This window comes from Bos javanicus, chromosome 26, assembly GCF_032452875.1.
Source record: "Bos javanicus breed banteng chromosome 26, ARS-OSU_banteng_1.0, whole genome shotgun sequence".
NCBI lineage: Eukaryota > Metazoa > Chordata > Mammalia > Artiodactyla > Bovidae > Bos > Bos javanicus.
The window spans coordinates 15,988,028-16,007,113 of NC_083893.1; the positions used below are offsets into that span (position 1 = coordinate 15,988,028).

Here is a 19,086-nt window from a genome sequence, read left to right on the forward strand (position 1 = left end):
GCACTCAATGAACGTCCAGGCCCTTCCTGGAAGGTTTCCATTGTGCACAGGCTTGTCCTCCAATCGCACTTGGTGATTTCCTCATCATATTACTTAGCAGAAATATCCTACTTTAGGAAGAAAGAGAATATCTCTTTCAGAGAGGAAGAAAGTTTGTGAACAGAGATGCCACCGGGAACACTGGCCAGGGCAGGGGTGTTTGATGCTTTAGTTGGTATCCTAGCTGACCAGGTGATTGGGCTTGGGATGATAAAACTTCCAAACTTCCTTAATCTCTGTCCTCATATATAATATGTGCATCATAGTAATTCATCTTACTCTGTATTTCAAGGTTGTAAAGAAGAATTAATTTAGAAAAAGAGAGAATTGACATAAAAATGCTTTAATAACATAAGGTTGTTGTATGAATATAGGAAATTACTGTCAACTTTTATCACCTGGTCAGAGTTTTCTCCCTTAAATACCTCTATCAGCATAAAGAATTATTTTATATGTATAATATAAAAAGCTCCCCCTGAAGATATAGACCATTTTTATTCACTTCAGTTTCTAACCAGGGCTAGGCATATGGTATATATGTCTTCAACATATATTTTTAATTTAATAAATACATATTTTTAATCTTTAAGGTCTGCAACACTTTCCCTATTCTCATCGACTATTTCCCAGGGAGTCATAACAAACTATTTAAAAATTTTGCTTATATAAGAAGCTATGTTTTGGAGAAAGTAAAAGAACATCAAGCAACTCTGGACATTAACAATCCTCGGGACTTCATCGATTGTTTCCTGATCAGAATGGAACAGGTAAAATGTTGATGACAGATTGGTTATCTATTTGCCTGAATTTTTTTGTTCATTAACTTGTTCTGTACTTATTAGGGATGTTTAATGGTTAGAGGAGAAATGCTTGATTCGCACTTTGGGTACTATTTGTGCATGGATCTGGATTGAGCATCATGGGAGATTTAAAATTGAATAGTTAAATAACTGGGATACATGGACCTTGTCTGTTGGGTACTAATAGGCTAGATGAGAAGAAAGAGAACACACATCTCAGGTGAAATGGAAGTGCAGACAAGTGAGAAATACAAAACACTGAGCCATAATGGGAAAGTGGGTGTGATCATTTCACATAGCATGTGGGAGAGTGAGAAGGAAGGATTTAGCCTGCTTGGGTTTCCTGTATGTCCTGAAGCTTGACGTATATCTTCAAATATTTGCAATAAGTCATCGGGGAGGGAATTTCAGATTGGTAGAATGATGTCATGAGAGGTTCAGAGGTGTTTGTGGTAGAGACTAGGTGGGTAGAAGAGAGAAGCCTTAACTGAGTGTAACCAAAAATGATTCTGGAAAGATATAGAGTTGGAAGTTGGTGTCCTTCAAGTTAACATAAAAGTTGGCATTAGAAATTTTGATTTTTATCTGGTAGATGTATGAACCAGAACAAGAGTAGAATGCAAATAATTACTGGGGAAGATTATCCTGGGAGTTCTGTAGAATGACCGGTACAATGAGAATGGAGCTCAAGGCCCAGCTATGAGATTTTTAATTTCTTTGGACTTTGGCTTGATGAAAGTCTGGAACATGGAAATGCAGAGGATTCTGAAATAAAATCAATCTGTCCATCTTGTCATATTATCAAAGATCCATAAATATTAGTTTTAGTTAGAAGAGAGGATGAGAGCCAAATTATAGGGAGTGTCTGGGAAGTCTCAGTAAAAAGATCAAATTTGTTATCTGAAAAGTTCAACTAAGGAGGGAAAAATTCAGATAGTAAATTTTAATAGTGAATGTGATTAGTGGTAGGGTCAAGTTGGAAATTGTGGCAAGAGCAATATAGGTGCCATAAAAAATTTTGTGTAGGTGCAAAGCCGTTCTTGAACTGGGGAAAGGCCAGATCCAGTAAAAGCTGCAAAAAGCACTGTAGAAACTAATTCTAGAGAAAGAAATTTCTTCATCTGAGGCCATGATTATTTTATTCAACCACTTTGTAGCACTGGGCAGAAATGAGAAAACAGTTAGTAGGCTAAAATGGCAAGGAGCCAAAGATGCTGATGAAGATGACATTTGAAGAATTGTTCATGGATTTGCACTGGACTGCTCAAATCATGTGTTTTGAACAGAATGAAGGGAAGCACATGGAGTGGCTTAAAGAAACAGGAGCAAGGAAGAAGCAAATCTGCTCTCTGCTTTCTCTGGTGCTTGGGCAATGATTTTTGTCCTTCTGGGGCCCAGTTGATTTGAGAATCTGATTAAGAGTAAGGAAACTGTCCTAGAAAGATGCACCTATATGAGTTCCTGATATTTTGCACATAATTTGAGGGATTCTCATTGTGCTATGAAGTCTCTCCACTAATCCTGGGTTAAGGAGGCTCTAAGATGTCTGGTATTCCATTTAACAGTGGCTGTTTCATCAGTGCTATGTTTAAAACCCTTATTGTTTCTCTGGAGTTCACTATCATATTTATTTTTTTATAGTATATATTTATATATATATTTTTTATCTTTATTCAGTATAATTTATATACCATATCCCTCACACATTCAGTATACAATTCAATATTTTCACAGAGTTGAACAACTACCACCACAACCAATTTCTGAATATTTTTATGACCTTGAAAAGAAATCTTATATGCTTTTGGAGTCACCCTCATTCCTCCCCAGTCTCCCCAGTTCTAGGCTTCACTAACCTATCTTCCATCTTTATAAGTTTGCTATTCTGGACATTTCATGTTAATGGAATTATACAATATGTGTCTTTTGTGTCTAGCTTCTTTCACTTAATGCTTTCAGGGTTCATTGATAATGTAGCATACATCAGTACTTCATTCCTTTAAATGATTAAATGGCATTTCAGTGTGGATATACCACATTTTGTATATCTGTTTGTTGGTTGATGGACATTTTGGTTCCTTCTATTTTGGTTTTTATGAGTTTGTGGACATTTATGTACAAGTTTTATGTATGTGTGCATTTGTTAAGTTGCTTCAGTCATATCCAACTCTTTGCGACCCTATGGACTGTAGCCTGTCAGCTCCTCTGTCCATGGGACTCTCCAGGCAAGAATACTGGAGTTGGTTGCCATGGCCTGCTCCAGGGGATCTTCCCAAGCCAGGAACTGAGCCCATACCTTTTACTCCTGCTGTAATGGCAGGCGGACTCTTTACTACTAGCACCACCTGGGAAGCCCCACAGGTTTTGTATACACGTATGTTTTAATTTCTCTTGGGTATATACCTAGTGATAGAATTGTTGGTGGGCTTCCCAGGTCACACAGTGGCAAAGAATCCACCTGCCAGTGCGAGAGACACAGGAGATGGGAGTTCAACCCCTGGGTCAGGAAGATCCCTGGAATAGGAAATGACAATCCACTCCTGTATTCTTGCTTGGGAAGTTCCAAGGACAGAGGAGCCTGGTAGGCTGTAGTCCATGGAGTCACAAAGAGTCGAACACAACTGAGCCCAGCACAGACAGATGATAACTTTATATTTAACCTTCGAAGGAAGTGTGGCAGATCAAAGTCTTAATGTAAGAACTGAAGCTATAAATCTAGAAGAAAACTTACACATAAAATTGGCTGCACCATTTTATATACTCACCAGCAGTGTATGAAGCTTACAATTTATTCACATATTTGACAGTGCTTCGAATTATCTGTCTTTTTGATTCCAACCATCCTAGTAGAATCTGATCCATTTTCACATGGATCATGTTGCATCTGTAGGTCAGTTAGGGAGTAATGCCATCTTAACTTTTAAGTCTTTCAATAGATGAACATGGGATGTATTACCATTTATTTAGGTCTTCTTTAATTTCCTTCAGCAGGTTTTGTATAGGCTAGTTTAGTTTTGATAGGCTATATGTACATAACCATTGATTCTTCAAATTCACATGAACAGATAGAAATAGCAATAACGATTTGTAAGAACTCTACTCTCCTTCTTGGTCTCAGAGTAATTTTGAGTTGACAGACTTAGAAACTGTATGAAGTTGATGTTACCAATGGGGATAACTACTTTTGTCTATCAGGTGCAACTGTGATAGGGTTAAGTCTATCTTAATGGTGTTGGATTATATAATATTGGGCATGCCACAGGTCACCTGGGGATTATAAGAGCCTTATTAAATTAATGCTAGTCTAGAGGACTGGATAGGAAGAAATGATTATTTTGGGTATGTTCATGACCTCTGTAGTCAGTATTTCAGATTGTCCCATTCTTATTATCAATTTTATGTCACATATATCCCTCCTCTAAACCCACCTTAGTTCCTTGTGAAGGGCTTTTACTCTCCCAACTTCCAATTTGTGAGAGCTTTATTCAGTCAATTCCTTATTCTGAGCATCTACACTCTTTTCCTCGCCCAAGCTGCCTATTGCCTCACATCTTGGAATACAGTAGTGGCCGGCCCCATTTTGTCTTTGTATGTGGGATAAATAAACTCACTATTTCTTTAAACCACTGTTAACTTTTTTTTTTATTGGTAGGCAAACACAACCTTAATTGATAGAAATGAGCAAATTAGAGCCATATCTTGAAAAATGTTATAAACCAGAATCAAGAGTTTGCAATTCTCTTTTCCTTTTAAACCATTTTATCTGGACTCTGCCTAAAGACACATGAAGAAGTTGAAAATGTGCAAAAGCTAACATAGCAGCACATCCTAGAATATATTACAAAGAAAAAGAATGGATTCACAGAGACTCTTATGTTGGGAAGTCCAGGGCTAGCCATGACGTGTACATTGAACTCAAGTGCCTTCCATTTTTCTTCAGCATATTTAAGTATGTAGGTTTCATCTTTATGTTCAGATACTCATGTTTCAAAATGATGACTGCACCACTTCTACGTCTGTATCTGTGTTTTGACTATGAAGAAAGAAAGAGAGAAACTGGCATCAGCAAGCTCTTTGGTAAGAAGTAGGTTGCTTCACCAGTGTGCCTGCAAAAGAGGCTTGGAATGAAGTTTTTAGGCAAGCTAGGGATGAGGAGTAGGAAATCAAGTCTGCATCAGCCCAGTCCACACACTTTGCCAGTTGTTGTAGTACTGCACTCGAGTGTCTAGGTTTGTTTAGCTTTGTAACAGTGTGTTATTTTGGATTGATTTTAATTATTTATACTGGCAAACTACCAGATAATTACATCAAATAACTTATAGGAAAAACACAATCAAGAGATGGAGTTTACTTTTGAAAACTTGATAGCATCTGTGTCTGATTTGTTTGGAGCTGGGACAGAGACAACGAGCACCACACTGAGATATGGGCTCCTCATGCTGCTGAAACACCCAGAGGTCACAGGTATGATAACATGGTGGGCAGGGTGAGTTTCAGGGAAGATATTGGGTCTTCTGTCTTATAATTTCTCTTAGAGAAGCTTTAGTTTTGAAATTTCTATGCCACCCACTATAAGCTGCCCAAATATTAAAAAAAAAAAAAAAAGGTGAAAGTAAGACAAATTTGTATAGTAGGGAGGATTGCTGAGAAAAGTGAAGACAGTATGAGCAGTATCAAAGGCAATAAAGCTATGGATTTCATCAATAAAAAATTCTGGTTAAGTATCTGGATTTCATGGGAAGGGATTTGCAGCAGGCACAACCAGCATAAATTGGCCTACAATGGACTATTAGTTTTCTTAAGACGTGGCCACTTTGAATGGTAGATGTATTTTTACCTAAATCTTTCCCTGTTCTAAATATGCAGCATTATAATGCTAGGGTAGGGAAGATGGGAGCTATATTGTTGAAGTATAGCAGAAATTCTAGAAATCTGGTGAGAAAGCCTGAGAAAATTTTTGGTCTGAGAAGTACTTTAAAAGGTTAGATTTAGAAAAAGATATATGCTATTTAGACAGAATATGTACCTAAAAGGCCACCTGATGCAAAGAGCTGACTCATTGGAAAAGACCCTGATGCTGGGAAAGATTGGGGGTAGGAGGAGAAGGGGATGACAGAGGATGAGATGGCTGGATGGCATCACCGACTCAATGGGCATGGGTTTGGGTGGACTCCGGGAGTTGGTGATGGACAGGGAGGCCTGGCGTGCTGCGGTTCATGGGGTCGCAAAGAGTTGGACATGACTGAGCGACTGAATTGAACTGAACTGTACCTAAAAGAATTTTTTCCCTTTTTAAACATTAAATAAGATAGCATTTCACGTTGCAAATAAACACACACACAATACATATACAATTGCAAACCATACATACATCAGTTATAGAATTTGATTTTTAAAACATCATACATTATTTTGATATGAAAATAATACTTGATACCTGTTTTTCTTTCTGTGATTGTCGAGACCAGCTCAACAAGCAGGGTTTCCGAAAGCGTGATACGGTGAGAGAATGAGAAACGAGACACAAGAATTCATAGAAAAGCGAGGATCAGGGAGCCGACACCACTTCAAGGCGAAGGTGCCGCGCCTGAATCCAAGCCGGCTTTATTATACCCTCAGCCGTGAAGGAAAGAATATGCGGGGAGTTAAACTATAACTTGTGTGGCCTTCAGGGCCAAAGAACAAAATGATCATTAACCATTTAGTAATTAAGAAACAGTAATCAATAACAAATCAGTAACTAATATTCTTATCTACAGATTTTTCACCAGATATATAAAACATGTGACTCTCTGAGAGGCCAGTTGAGAAACAGTCTGCGGTCGGTTTTCCGACCCCAGGATCATATCTTGTTTTCATGATTATGAACTGTTCCCTCTGGACTTGTTCCAAGAGTCTCATGCCTTATAGCATCCAGTTTATCAATAAACTTCTTTTGGGGCCCTTGCTGGGGCCTGCTTTTGTTTTATTCTTCCTGTCTCCTACATGTGATGACAGACATCTCTTGAGTTAATAATATACCGTTTGCGTTTAAAGTGTTTCATCATGCTAATATATGTGCTTCCCAGGTGGCACTAGTGATAAAGAACCTGCCTGCCAATGCAGAAGATGTAAGCCAGGCGGGTTCGATCCCTGTGTCCAGAAGAGCCCCTGGAGGAGGGCATTGCAACCCACCCCAGTATCCTTGCCAGGAGAATTCCATGAACAGAGGAACCTGGCAAACTACAGTTCATAGGGTTGCAAAGAGTTGGACATGACTGAAACGACTTAGCACGCATGCATGCTAATATATAGGCTTCCCTGGTGGCTCAGATGGTAAAGAATCTGCCTGCGATGCAGGAGGCAAGAGTCGGGAAGATTCCCCTGGAGGAGGGCATGGCAATCCACTCCAGTATTCTTGCCTGGAGAATCTATGGACAGAGGAGCCTGGTGGGCTACTAGTCCATAGGGTCAGGAAGAGTCAGACATGACTGAGCGACTAACACTTTTTTCACTTTTCATGCTAATATATAGGTGTGCACAGATTTATCCCTGGAGAAGGCAATGGCACCCCACTCCAGTACTCTTGCCTGGAAAATCCCATGGATGGAGGAGCCTGGTAGGCTACAGTCCATGGGGTCGCTAAGAGTCAGACATGACTGAGCAACTTCACTTTCACTTTTCACTTTCATGCATTGGAGAAGGAAATGGCAACCCACTCCAGTGTTCTTGCCTGGAGAATCCCAGGGACGGGGGACCTGGTAGGCTGCCATCCATGGGGTCACACAGAGTTGGACACGACTGAAGTGACTTAGCAGCAGCAGCAGCACAGATTTATCCCAAAGCCTAGCTTGTATGAGTGTCATTTGTACTTGTATTATGAAAACTTTCTAAGTCTAGGTGTATTTCTGGACATATAATTGATGTTTATAACGATGTTGGAATACCTTTACAGAGTTTTATGTCACCCTGATTTGGTATGAAAATGTGGCATGTGTTTTCCTCTTTTTCCCGGTAGTCTTACTTGTGTCTTATCAGCTAAAGTCCAGGAAGAGATTGACTGTGTGATCGGCAGACATCGGAGCCCCTGCATGCAGGACAGAAGCCACATGCCCTACATGGATGCTGTGGTGCACGAGATCCAGAGATATATTGACCTCGTCCCCACCAATCTGCCCCATGCGGTGACCCGTGACATTAAATTCAGAAACTACCTCATCCCAAAGGTAAATTTGTTTCTCTTACAGTGACCTCAACACTCTTGAAGTTCCCATATTCACTGTATGATTTCAGTCCTCAAGATGAGAGAATTGGAAAAATCATACATGTGGCAGCTTGATGGGTTTTGTGTTGTTTCCAATTTGTGGCTATAAAGCTTTATGATGGCTCTCGATATCTGGCTAAGTCTCCCAAATTGTTCTGCTTCTTTAATATTGTTTTGGCTACTCTTAGCTGTTTATATTTCCAGGTAAATTTTAGTATTAATTTGTCAATTACCCAAAACATTCAGATGTGATTTTTTTCATGGTAGTATCAAATCAATTTGGAAATTGACATCTTGACATGCTGATGCTTTCAATTCACAGATACAGTTAATTTGGACTTTCTTTAATTTTTTTGATACTGTTTTGTTTTTAGTACAGTGACTTGCACATCTGTTATGTTTTTCTCAGATAAGAAATATTCTTGATCTTATTATACATTTTATAATTTTAAAATTGCTTTTTCCATTTTTTTGGTATATAGAAATATAATTGATTTTATTACCTTGATGACCTTATATCTAGCAACCTTTCCAAATTCATATATCATTGTTAATAATTTGTTTGTAGATTTATTTGTAATATCTATATGCACCACAATTCTGCCATCTGGTTTAATATTTGTTTTTTTCTTTATTTTCCAATTCTCATGACTTTGATTTACTTTATTGCATTATCACACTAGCAGGATTTCAAGGATAATATTGAACAAGGTGGAGATAGTGGCTGTTGTTTCATTTATGATATCCTGGAAGAGGTGAGGGTTATATATCTCATCATTGAGAATGATATTTTATGTACATTTTTGTAAATATTTAAAAAAAGCAGATTAGGGAAATACTTCCTAATCCTATTTTTGTATGATTTGGGGGATAAACTTTATTTTTTATAGCAGTTTTAGGTTCACAGCAATTTTAAGCTGAAGATACAGTGATTTCCCATATACTTCCTGCCTCACCTATTATCAATATCCTCTACCACACTGGTACACTTTTTTACAATTGATGAGCCTATACTGACCATCATTAGCCTCCAAAGTTCATCATTTGCATTAGGGTTCACTCTTGTTGTTGTACATTCTGTGAGTTCAAGCAAGAGTCTAATGATATGTATCCATCATTGTAGTATTATATAGAGTAGTTTCATGGCTCTAAAAATCCTCTGTGCTCTGTCTATTCATCCCTCTCTCCCCCAAATCCTTGGCAAACATTTTATGCCCATTGATTAGGAACTCCCTATTTTCCCCTCTCCCTTGCTGTTCACAATCTAATTTTTTCCACAAATGTGTGTATAATTTGATCAAATGGATTCTCTGCATTTGTTTATATGGTATATATTTTGTTCCCTCTCTCTCTGTCTCTGTCATATATAAAAAGCTGAATTTGGTTCGCTACATTTTATTGAGGACATTTGTATTTTAATTTGTAAGAGGCTGGTCTACAATTATCCTTTCTCAAAAATTTTTGTCAGACTTCTGATATCAAGGTAATGCTGGCTTCATAAAATAGGTGGGAAATTTTCCATACTGTGGGTATGTTTTTATTATGTATGTATATTTCTTTTGGGTGTTCAGTTAGTACTGCCTTTTCTGTGCCTAATAAGTATGGCTTAATCTCAGATATTATATAAGAAAAAAACGCAGTCTTAGGTGATGTCTGTCTTCTCCCAGAAAGTGTTCATCTTTCCTCCACTAGACAGAATTATAAAACACCCCTATTTCAGAATTGTATATGTACACAGTCAAAAATTGACTGCAGATGCCAGTTTGCCTTCCCAGTTTCTTCCATCTGGAATCTGGGGACCAATTTTAGTCATCAGTTTTCCAGTGCTTGCTAACACATGGTTTCTGTTTTTATTCAGACTTTCTAGTTGGCATCCTACAAGCTATTCTATTTTGAAATCTGCATATGTTACTATTATATATAAAAATAAAATAACTAAAAATTCTACTTTGAGGAGAAAAGGGTTGTGAGTTTCTTAAGGTTGAAATTATTACTGCTATCTTCTGGGAAAGATGGGATTCTGAATATCTGTGTGCCCCTTATGACAACCACTAGCCACATGTGCCCAGTGAATGCCTGAAAGGTGATTAATGCAACTGAGGAACTGAATTTTAAATTTTATTTACTTTTGACTTGCTTTAAATATAAGTAGCCATAGATCACGCAAGTCTACCATGTTAGAGCTGCTCTAAGTTTTTTTTTTTTTCCCTCTCACATGGGTTTAGAACTCCCTCATCCTTAATTCTGCAACACTAAAAACCTGAAAAATTAAAAACAAATACCTGTAGCGGATTCATTTCGATGTTGGGCAAAACTAATACAATATTGTAGTTTAAAAATAAAATAAAATTAAAAAAAAACAAATATACATTTAGTGCAATTTGATTTGGTGGTCAAAACGTTACTGGAACTGAAGTGAATCTATTTTTATTCCTATTTATGTCACTTTGTGTGATTATTCATGTCCTACTGAAGACATTTGTATACTGTCGATAATACTAATCGTGTTTACTTCAAAATGTTGCCAGAATTAAACCAGGTAACATATATTTTAAAATATGAGCTAAAACTATGAGACATTTTCGTCTATCAGAATGATGAAGTTAAAGGCTGAAAAAAATCTTTTACTAGTGAGGATATACGTAAACAAGTACTTTCAGGTGCCACTGATAAGACTGTAAATAAGTATATCTTTTTTTTCTTTTTTTGAAGGACATTTTGGCCATAATTATTAAAAAATAAAATATATCTTATAATGAAAGAGTTATAATTCTTGGTATCTACTACAAATGCTTGTGAAGGAATATCAAAATGCATCCTTGCATCATTACTTGTAATAAAAAAAGTATTTTTAGCTACTAAATGTTCATTGTAAGTGTAATGGCACATTTATATTGTGTAGTACGAATAAGGCAGATGTGTATGTGTTGACGGGCTTCCAGGTGGAGCTAGTGCTAAAGAACCCGCCTGCCAGTACAGGAGTCATCAGAGACACAGGTTTGATCCTGTGTCTGGAGGAGGAGAGCATGGCAATCCACTCCAGTATTCTTTCCTGGAGAATCACATGGCCAGAAAAGCCTGGTGGGCTACTGTCCATAGGGTCACAGAGAGTCTGACATGACTGAAGAGACTTAGCAGCAGTAGAAGCATATATGTTGACATAGGGCAATATCTAAATTATTTCATTATAGAAAAAATCAAAATCTAGTGGATGTTTGTCATTGGGTAAAAAGAGAAGAAAATGCTAAGTAGCGTAAATGTATATAGGATTATCTGCTGATATGCATAATATCTGTGAAAGCACATGTAACTAGTTGGTGGGAATGATTATTTTTGAAAAGTCTAAATGAGTTGGTGCAGCTAGATAGGAAGAAGACTCACTTTTTACCATGTGCTTTTTGTGACAATATCTTCTTCTATTTTTCACTTGAGGTATAAGTTATGTAAAAGAAAAATTACCCTTTTAAGTACAGAGTCTAAAGAGTTTTGACCAATATGTGAAGTTATGTCACTACCACCACAAGTAAGATATAACACATTTTCATCATCTTGAAAATTTCCCTTATTCTCCTTTTGCAACCAATCCATTTCCCCCAATTTTAGCCCCTGATAACTACTAATCTGTTTTTATTTTATTTTTAAACTTTACAATATTGTATTGGTTTTGCTAAATATCGAAATGAATCTGCCACAGGTACACACGTGTTCCCCATCCTGAAACCTCCTCCCTCCTCCCTACCCATACCATCCCTCTGGGTCATTCCAGTTTACCAGCCCCAAGCATCCAGTATCATGCATCGAACCTGGACTGGTGACTCGTTTCATATATGATATTATACGTATTTCAATGCCATTCTCCCAAATCATCCCACCCTCTCCCTCTCCCACAGAGTCCAAAAGACTGTTCTATACATCAGTGTCTCTTTTGCTGTCTCGTGTACAGGGTTATTGTTACCATCTTTCTAAATTCCATATATATGCGTTAGTATACTGTATTGGTGTTTTTCTTTCTGGCTTACTTCACTCTGTATAATAGGCTCCAGTTTCATCCACCTCATTAGAACTGATTCAAATGTATTCTTTTTAATGGCTGAGTAATACTCCATTGTGTATATGTACCACTGCTTTCTTATCCATTCATCTGCTGATGGACATCTAGGTTGCTTCCATGTCCTGGCTTTTATAAACAGCGCTGCGATGAACATTGGGGTACACGTGTCTCTTTCAATTCTGATTTCCTCAGTGTGTATGCCCAGGAGTGGGATTGCTGGATCATAAAGCAGTTCTATTTCCAGTTTTTTAAGGAATCTCCACACTGTTCTCCATAGTGGCTGTACTAGTTTGCATTCCCACCAACAGTGAAGAGGGTTCCCTTTTCTCCACACCCTCTCCAGCATTTATTGCTTGTAGACTTTTGGATCACAGCCATTCTGACTGGCGTGAAATGGTACCTCATAGTGGTTTTGATTTGCATTTCTCTGATAATGAGTGATGTTGAGCATCTTTTCATGTATTTGTTAGCCATGTGTATGTCTTCTTTGGAGAAATGTCTATTTAGTTCTTTGGCCCATTTTTTGATTGGGTCGTTTATTTTTCTGGAATTGAGCCACAGGAACTGCTTGTATATTTTTGAGATTAATTCTTTGTCAGTTGCTTCATTTGCTATTATTTTCTCCCATTCTGAAGGCTGTCTTTTCACCTTGCTAATAGTTTCCTTTGTTGTGCAGAAGCTTTTAAATTTAATTATGTCCCATTTGTTTATTTTTGCTTTTATTTCCAATATTCTGGGAGGTGGGTCATAGAGGATCCTGCTGTGATTTGTGTCGGAGAGTGTTTTGCCTATGTTCTCCTCTAGGAGTTATATAGTTTCTGGTCTTACATTTAGATCTTTAATCCATTTTGAGTTTATTTTTGTGTATGGTGTTAGAAAGTGTTCTAGTTTCATTCTTTTACAAGTGGTTGACCAGTTTTCCCAGCACCACTTGTTGAAGAGATTGTCTTTAATCCATTGTATATTCTTGCCTCCTTTGTCAAAGATAAGGTGTCCATATGTGCGTGGATTTATCTCTGGGCTTTCTATTTTCCATTGATATATATTGCTGTCTTTGTGCCAGTACCATACTGTCTTGATGACTGTGGCTTTGTAGTAGAGCCTGAAGTCAGGTAGGGTGATTCCTCCAATTCCATTCTTCTTTCTCAAGATAGCTTTGGCTATTCGAGGTTTTTTGTATTTCCATACAAATTGTGAAATTATTTGTTCTAGCTCTGTGAAGAATACCGTTGGTAGCTTGATAGGGATTGCATTGAATCTATAAATTGCTTTGGGTAGTATACTCATTTTCACTATATTGATTCTTCCAATCCATGAACATGGTATATTTCTCCATCTATTAGTGTCCTCTTTGATTTCTTTCACCAGTGTTTTATAGTTTTCTATATATAGGTCTTTAGTTTCTTTAGGTAGATATATTCCTAAGTATTTTATTCTTTCCGTTGCAACAGTGAATGGAATTGTTTCCTTAATTTCTCTTTCTGTTTTCTCATTATTAGTGTATAGGAATGCAAGGGATTTCTGTGTGTTGATTTTATATCCTGCAACTTTACTATAATCATTGATTAGTTCTAGTAATTTTCTGGTGGAGTCTTTAGGGTTTTCTATGTAGAGGATCATGTCATCTGCAAACAGTGAGAGTTTTACTTCTTCTTTTCCAATCTGGATTCCTTTTATTTCTTTTTCTGCTCTGATTGCTGTGGCCAAAACTTCCAAAACTATGTTGAATAGTAATGGTGAAAGTGGGCACCCTTGTCTTGTTCCTGACTTTAGAGGAAATGCTTTCAATTTTTCACCATTGAGGATAATGTTTGCTGTGGGTTTGTCATATGTAGCTTTTATTATGTTGAGGTATGTTCCTTCTATTCCTGCTTTCTGGAGAGTTTTTTTTATCATAAATGGATGTGTAATTTTGTCAAAGGCTTTCTGTGCATCTATTGAGATAATCATATGGCTTTTATTTTTCAATTTGTTAATGTGGTGTATTACATTGATTAATTTGCGGATATTGAAGAATCCTTGCATCCCTGGGATAAAGCCCACTTGGTCATGGTGTATGATCTTTTTAATGTGTTGTTGGATTCTGATTGCTAGAATTTTGTTAAGGATTTTTGCATCTATGTTCATCAGTGATATTGGCCTGCAGTTTTCTTTTTTTGTGGCATCTTTGTCAGGTTTTGGTATTAGGGTGATGGTTGCCTCATAGAGTGAGTTTGGAAGTTTACCTTCCTCTGCAATTTTCTGGAAGAGTTTGAGTAGGATAGGTGTTAGCTCTTCTCTAAATTTTTGGTAGAATTCAGCTGTGAAGCCGTCTGGACCTGGGCTTTTGTTTGCTGGAAGATTTTTGATTACAGTTTCAATTTCTGTGCTTGTGATAGATTCTGTTAAGATTTTCTATTTCTTCCTGGTCCAGTTTTGGAAAGTTGTACTTTTCTAAGAATTTGTCCATTTCTTCCACGTTGCCAATTTTATTGGCATATAACTGTTGATAGTAGTCTCTTATGATCCTTTGTATTTCTGTGTTGTCTGTTGTGATCTCTCCATTTTCATTTCTAATTTTATTGATTTGACTTTTCTCCCTTTGTTTCTTGATGAGTCTGGCTAATGATTTGTCAATTTTATTTATCCTTTCAAAGAACCAGCTTTTGGCTTTGTTGATTTTTGCTATGGTATCTTTTGTTTCTTTTGCATTTATTTCTGCCCTAATTTTTAAGATTTCTTTCCTTCTACTAACCCTGGGATTCTTCATTTCTTCCTTTTCTAGTTACTTTAGGTGTAGAGTTAGGTTATTTATTTGACTTTGTTCTTGTTTCTTGAGGTATGCCTGTATGCTATGAACTTTCCCCTTAGGACTGCTTTTACAGTGTCCCACAGGTTTTGGGTTGTTGTGTTTTCATTTTCATTCATTTCTATGCAAATTTTGATTTCTTTTTTGATTTCTTCTGTGATTTGTTGGTTATTCAGCAGCGTGTTGTTCAGCCTCCATATGTTGGAATTTTTAATAGTTTTTCTCCTGTAATTGAGATCTAATCTTACTGCATTGTGGTCAGAAAAGATGCTTGGAATGATTTCAATTTTTTTTAAATTTACCAATGCTAGATTTATGGCCTAGGATGTGATCTATCCTGGAGAAGGTTCCATGTGCGCTTGAGAAAAAGGTGAAATTCATTGTTTTGGGATGAAATGTCCTATAGATATCAATTAGGCCTAACTGGTCTATTGTATCATTTAAAGTTTGTGTTTCCTTGTTAATTTTCTGTTTAGTTGATCTATCCATAGGTGTGAATGGGGTATTAAAGTCTCCCACTATTATTGTGTTATTGTTAATTTCCCCTGTCATACTTGTTAGCATTTGTCTTACATATTGCGGTGCTCCCATGTTGGGTGCATACATATTTATAATTGTTATATCTTCTTCTTGGATTGATCCTTTGATCATTATGTAGTGACTGTCTTTGTCTCTTTTCACAGCCTTTGTTTTAAAGTCTATTTTATCTGATATGAGTATTGCTACTCCTGCTGTCTTTTGGGTCCCTATTTGCATGGAAAATGTTTTTCTAGCCCTTCACTTTCAGTTTGTATGTGTCCCCTGTTTTGAGGTGGGTCTCTTGTAGACAGCATATATAGGGGTCTTGTTTTTGTATCCATTCAGCCAGTCTTTGTCTTTTGGTTGGGGCATTCAACCCATTTACGTTTAAGGTAATTATTGATAAGTATGATCCCATTGCCACTTACTTTATTGTTTTGGGTTCGAATTTATACACTGTTTTTGTGTTTCCTGTCTAGAGAATATCCTTTAATGGAGAGCTGGTTTGGTGGTGCTGAATTCTCTCAGCTTTTGCTTGTCTGTAAAGCTTTTGATTTCTCCTTCATATTTGAATGAGATCCTTGCTGGGTACAGTAATCTGGGCTGTAGGTTATTTTCTTTCATCACTTTAAGTATGTCTTGCCATTCCCTCCTGGCTTGAAGAGTTTCTATTGAAAGATCAGCTGTTATCCTTATGGGAATTCCCTTGTATGTTATTTGTTGTTTTTCCCTTGCTGCTTTTAATATTTGTTCTCTGTGTTTGATCTTTGTTAATTTGATTAATATGTGTCGGGGTGTTTTGCCTTGGGTTTATCCTGTTTGGGACTCTCTGGGTTTCCTGGACTTGAGTGATTATTTCCTTCCCCATTTTAGGGAAGTTTTCAACTATTATCTCCTCAAGTATTTTCTCATGGTTTTTCTTTTTGTCTTCTTCTTCTGGGACCCCTATGATTCAAATGTTGTAGCGTTAATATTGTCCTGGAGGTCTCTGAGATTGTCCTCATTTCTTTTAATTCGTTTTTCTTTTTTCCTCTTTAATTCATTTATTTCTACCATTCTATCTTCTAATTCACTAATCCTATCCTCTGCCTCTGTTATTCTACTATTTGTTGCCTCCAGAGTGTTTTGGATTTCATTTATTGCATTATTCATTATATACTGACTCTTTTTTATTTCTTCTGGGTTCTTGTTAAACCTTTCTTGCATCTTCTCAATCCTTGTCTCCAGGCTATTTATCTGTGATTCCACTTTGATTTCAAGATTTTGGATCAATTTCACTATCATTATTTAGAATTCTTTATCAGGTAGATTCCCTATCTCTTCCTCTTTTGTTTGGTTTGGTGGGCATTTATCCTGTTCCTTTACCTGCTGGGTATTCCTCTGTCTCTTCATCTTGTTTAAATTGCTGAGTTTGGGGTGTCCTTTCTGTATTCTGGCAGTTGGTGGAGTTCCCTTTATTGTGGCATTTCCTCGCTGTGTGTGGGTTTGTATAGGTGGCTTGTCAAGGTTTCTTGGTTAGGGAAGCTTGTGTCGGTGTTCTGGTGGGTGGAGCTGGATTTCTTCTCTCTGGAGTGCAATGAAGTGTCCAGTAATGAGTTATGAGATGTCTATGGTTTTGGGGTGACTTTGGGAAGCCTGTATCTTGGAGCTCAGGGCTGTGTTCCTGTGTTGCTGGAGAATTTTCTTGGTACGTCTTGCCCTGGAACTTGTTGGCCCTTGTGTGGTGCTTGGTTTCAGTGTAGGTATGGAGGCGTTTGATGAGCTCCTGTCAATTAATGTCCCCTGGAGTCAGGGTTTGGACTTAAGCCTCCTGCTTCCAGTTATCGGTCTTATTTTTACAGTAGTTTCAAAACTTCTCCTTCTATACAGTACCATTGATAAAACATCTACGTTAAAGATGAAAAGTTTCTCCACCATGAGGGTCACCCAGAGAGGTTCACAGCGTTACATGGAGAAGAGAAGAGGGAGGAGGGAGTTAGAGGCGACCCGAATGAGATGAGGTGGAATCAATAGAGGAGAGAGTGGGCTAGCCAGTAATCACTTCCTTATGTGCACTCCACAACTGGACCACTCAGAGATGTTCACGGAGTTATACAGAGAAGAGAAGAAGGATGAAGAAGACAGAGGAGGATAAAAGGGGGGAATGAAAAGGACGGAGACAGATCCAGCCAGTAATCAGTTCCCTAAGTGTTCTCCACGGTCTGGAACACACAGAAATTCACAGAGTTGGGTAGAGTAGAGAGGGGTTAGGGAGGAGACACAGGCGACCTGGTGGAGAAAAAGGAGAATCCAAAGGGAGAGAGAGCAGTCAAGCCAGTAATCTCGCTCCCTAGTGAAAAATGGGTACTGAAGATTGGGTTCTTAAAGGTACAAAATTGGTAACAAATACATAAAAGCAAAAATTAAAAATCTAGAGTAGAGTTTGGAATTTCAAAAATACAATGTTAAAGAAAAGAAGAAGGAAAAGAAAGAGAGGAAAAAAACCAAACAAAAACAAAGTCGCAAAAATTATAAAGAAAATATAGGTACAAAATTGATAACAAATACCAAAAAGCAAAAGTTAAAAATCTAGAGTAGAGTTTGGAATTTCAAAAATACAATGTTAAAAAAGGAAGAAGAAAAAGAAAGAGAGAGAAAAAAAACAAAAACAAATAAAGTCACAAAAATTATAAAGAAAATATAGGTACAAAATTGATAACAAATACCAAAAAGCTAAAATTAAAAATCTAGAGTAGAGTTTGGAATTTCAAAAATACAATGTTAAAGAAAAGAAGAAGAAAAAAAAGGTCACAAAAATTATAAAAACTATATATATGAATTTTGTTTAAAAAAATAAGGTGTTTTTTTTGCAAAGTAATAGGTTATAAAAGTGAAAATTAAAGGAATAATAGAGAACTTAAAATTTTTTTAAAAATTAAAAAAAAAAAGAATGATCATAAAAATAGTAAAAATATATCTAGGACTTTCTCTGGTTTTGTTTGGGTATTGTGGGGTCAGTTCATTTTTGGCTAGTTCCTTGGTCTGACTTATATTTCTCAAGATCTATAGGCCCCTTCCTATGTAGACAGTACTAACCACAGGGTTTTAATCTATTGCCTGTAGCTTCCAAGGCGGTTCCCTCTGTTATAGCTTCTTCTGTTTGCTGGTCTTTTCAGTGTCTGGTTTCCGCCCTGACACAAAGGGGATGGTGGTGGACACTATTTTTTTTTTTTTTTAGGCTCACTTGTTCAGTCGCGCTGTGGGGAGGGAGGGAGGGACGCTGCAAACAAATAACACTGGCGTGTGCTCGCAGTGCCTCAGCCACACTGGGTCTGCCCCCACTCAAGGCGCATCTAGCCTCCCTGCCCACACTGCTCAGGCTCTAGGTTGCTCCGCCGGGAACCATCCGTGGCTGGCTCTGGGCTGCTTGCACCTCCCAGGTCCAAGCCGCTCAGGTTCAGGCACTTGGGTAGTCCTCAGAGGTGCAGACTCGGTTGGGCCTGCGTTTTGTGCCCTTCCCAGGTCCGAGCAGCTCAGGTGATGAGGTGTTTGGCAAGCGTGATTGCTGCGACTTATCACCTCCCTACCGCTCGGTTATCTAGGTGTACAACTGGTGCACCTTCTCAGGCAGATGTTGACTGTCCAGACTCCCAAGAAGTTTTAGTTA

The 19,086-nt window shown here is 37.6% G+C and overlaps 1 protein-coding gene and 1 long non-coding RNA gene across 2 annotated transcripts in view; one reads left to right on the forward strand and one right to left on the reverse strand.

The window, feature by feature from the left end:
• LOC133239191 (cytochrome P450 2C18-like) overlaps positions 1 to 19,086 on the forward strand; it is a 41,545-nt gene that overhangs the window by 13,907 nt on the left and 8,552 nt on the right. The window contains exons 5-7 of the mRNA XM_061402840.1: positions 630 to 806; positions 5,162 to 5,303; positions 7,857 to 8,044. Of these exons, the coding sequence (XP_061258824.1) occupies positions 630 to 806; positions 5,162 to 5,303; positions 7,857 to 8,044 (507 nt within the window). The remainder of the gene's footprint in view (positions 1 to 629; positions 807 to 5,161; positions 5,304 to 7,856; positions 8,045 to 19,086) is intronic.
• On the reverse strand, positions 4,464 to 6,433 carry LOC133239192 (uncharacterized). The gene is made up of 2 exons (XR_009733752.1): positions 6,277 to 6,433; positions 4,464 to 4,872 (listed from the first exon to the last, which is right to left on the reverse strand). It is a non-coding gene; the product is annotated as an uncharacterized LOC133239192 (long non-coding RNA).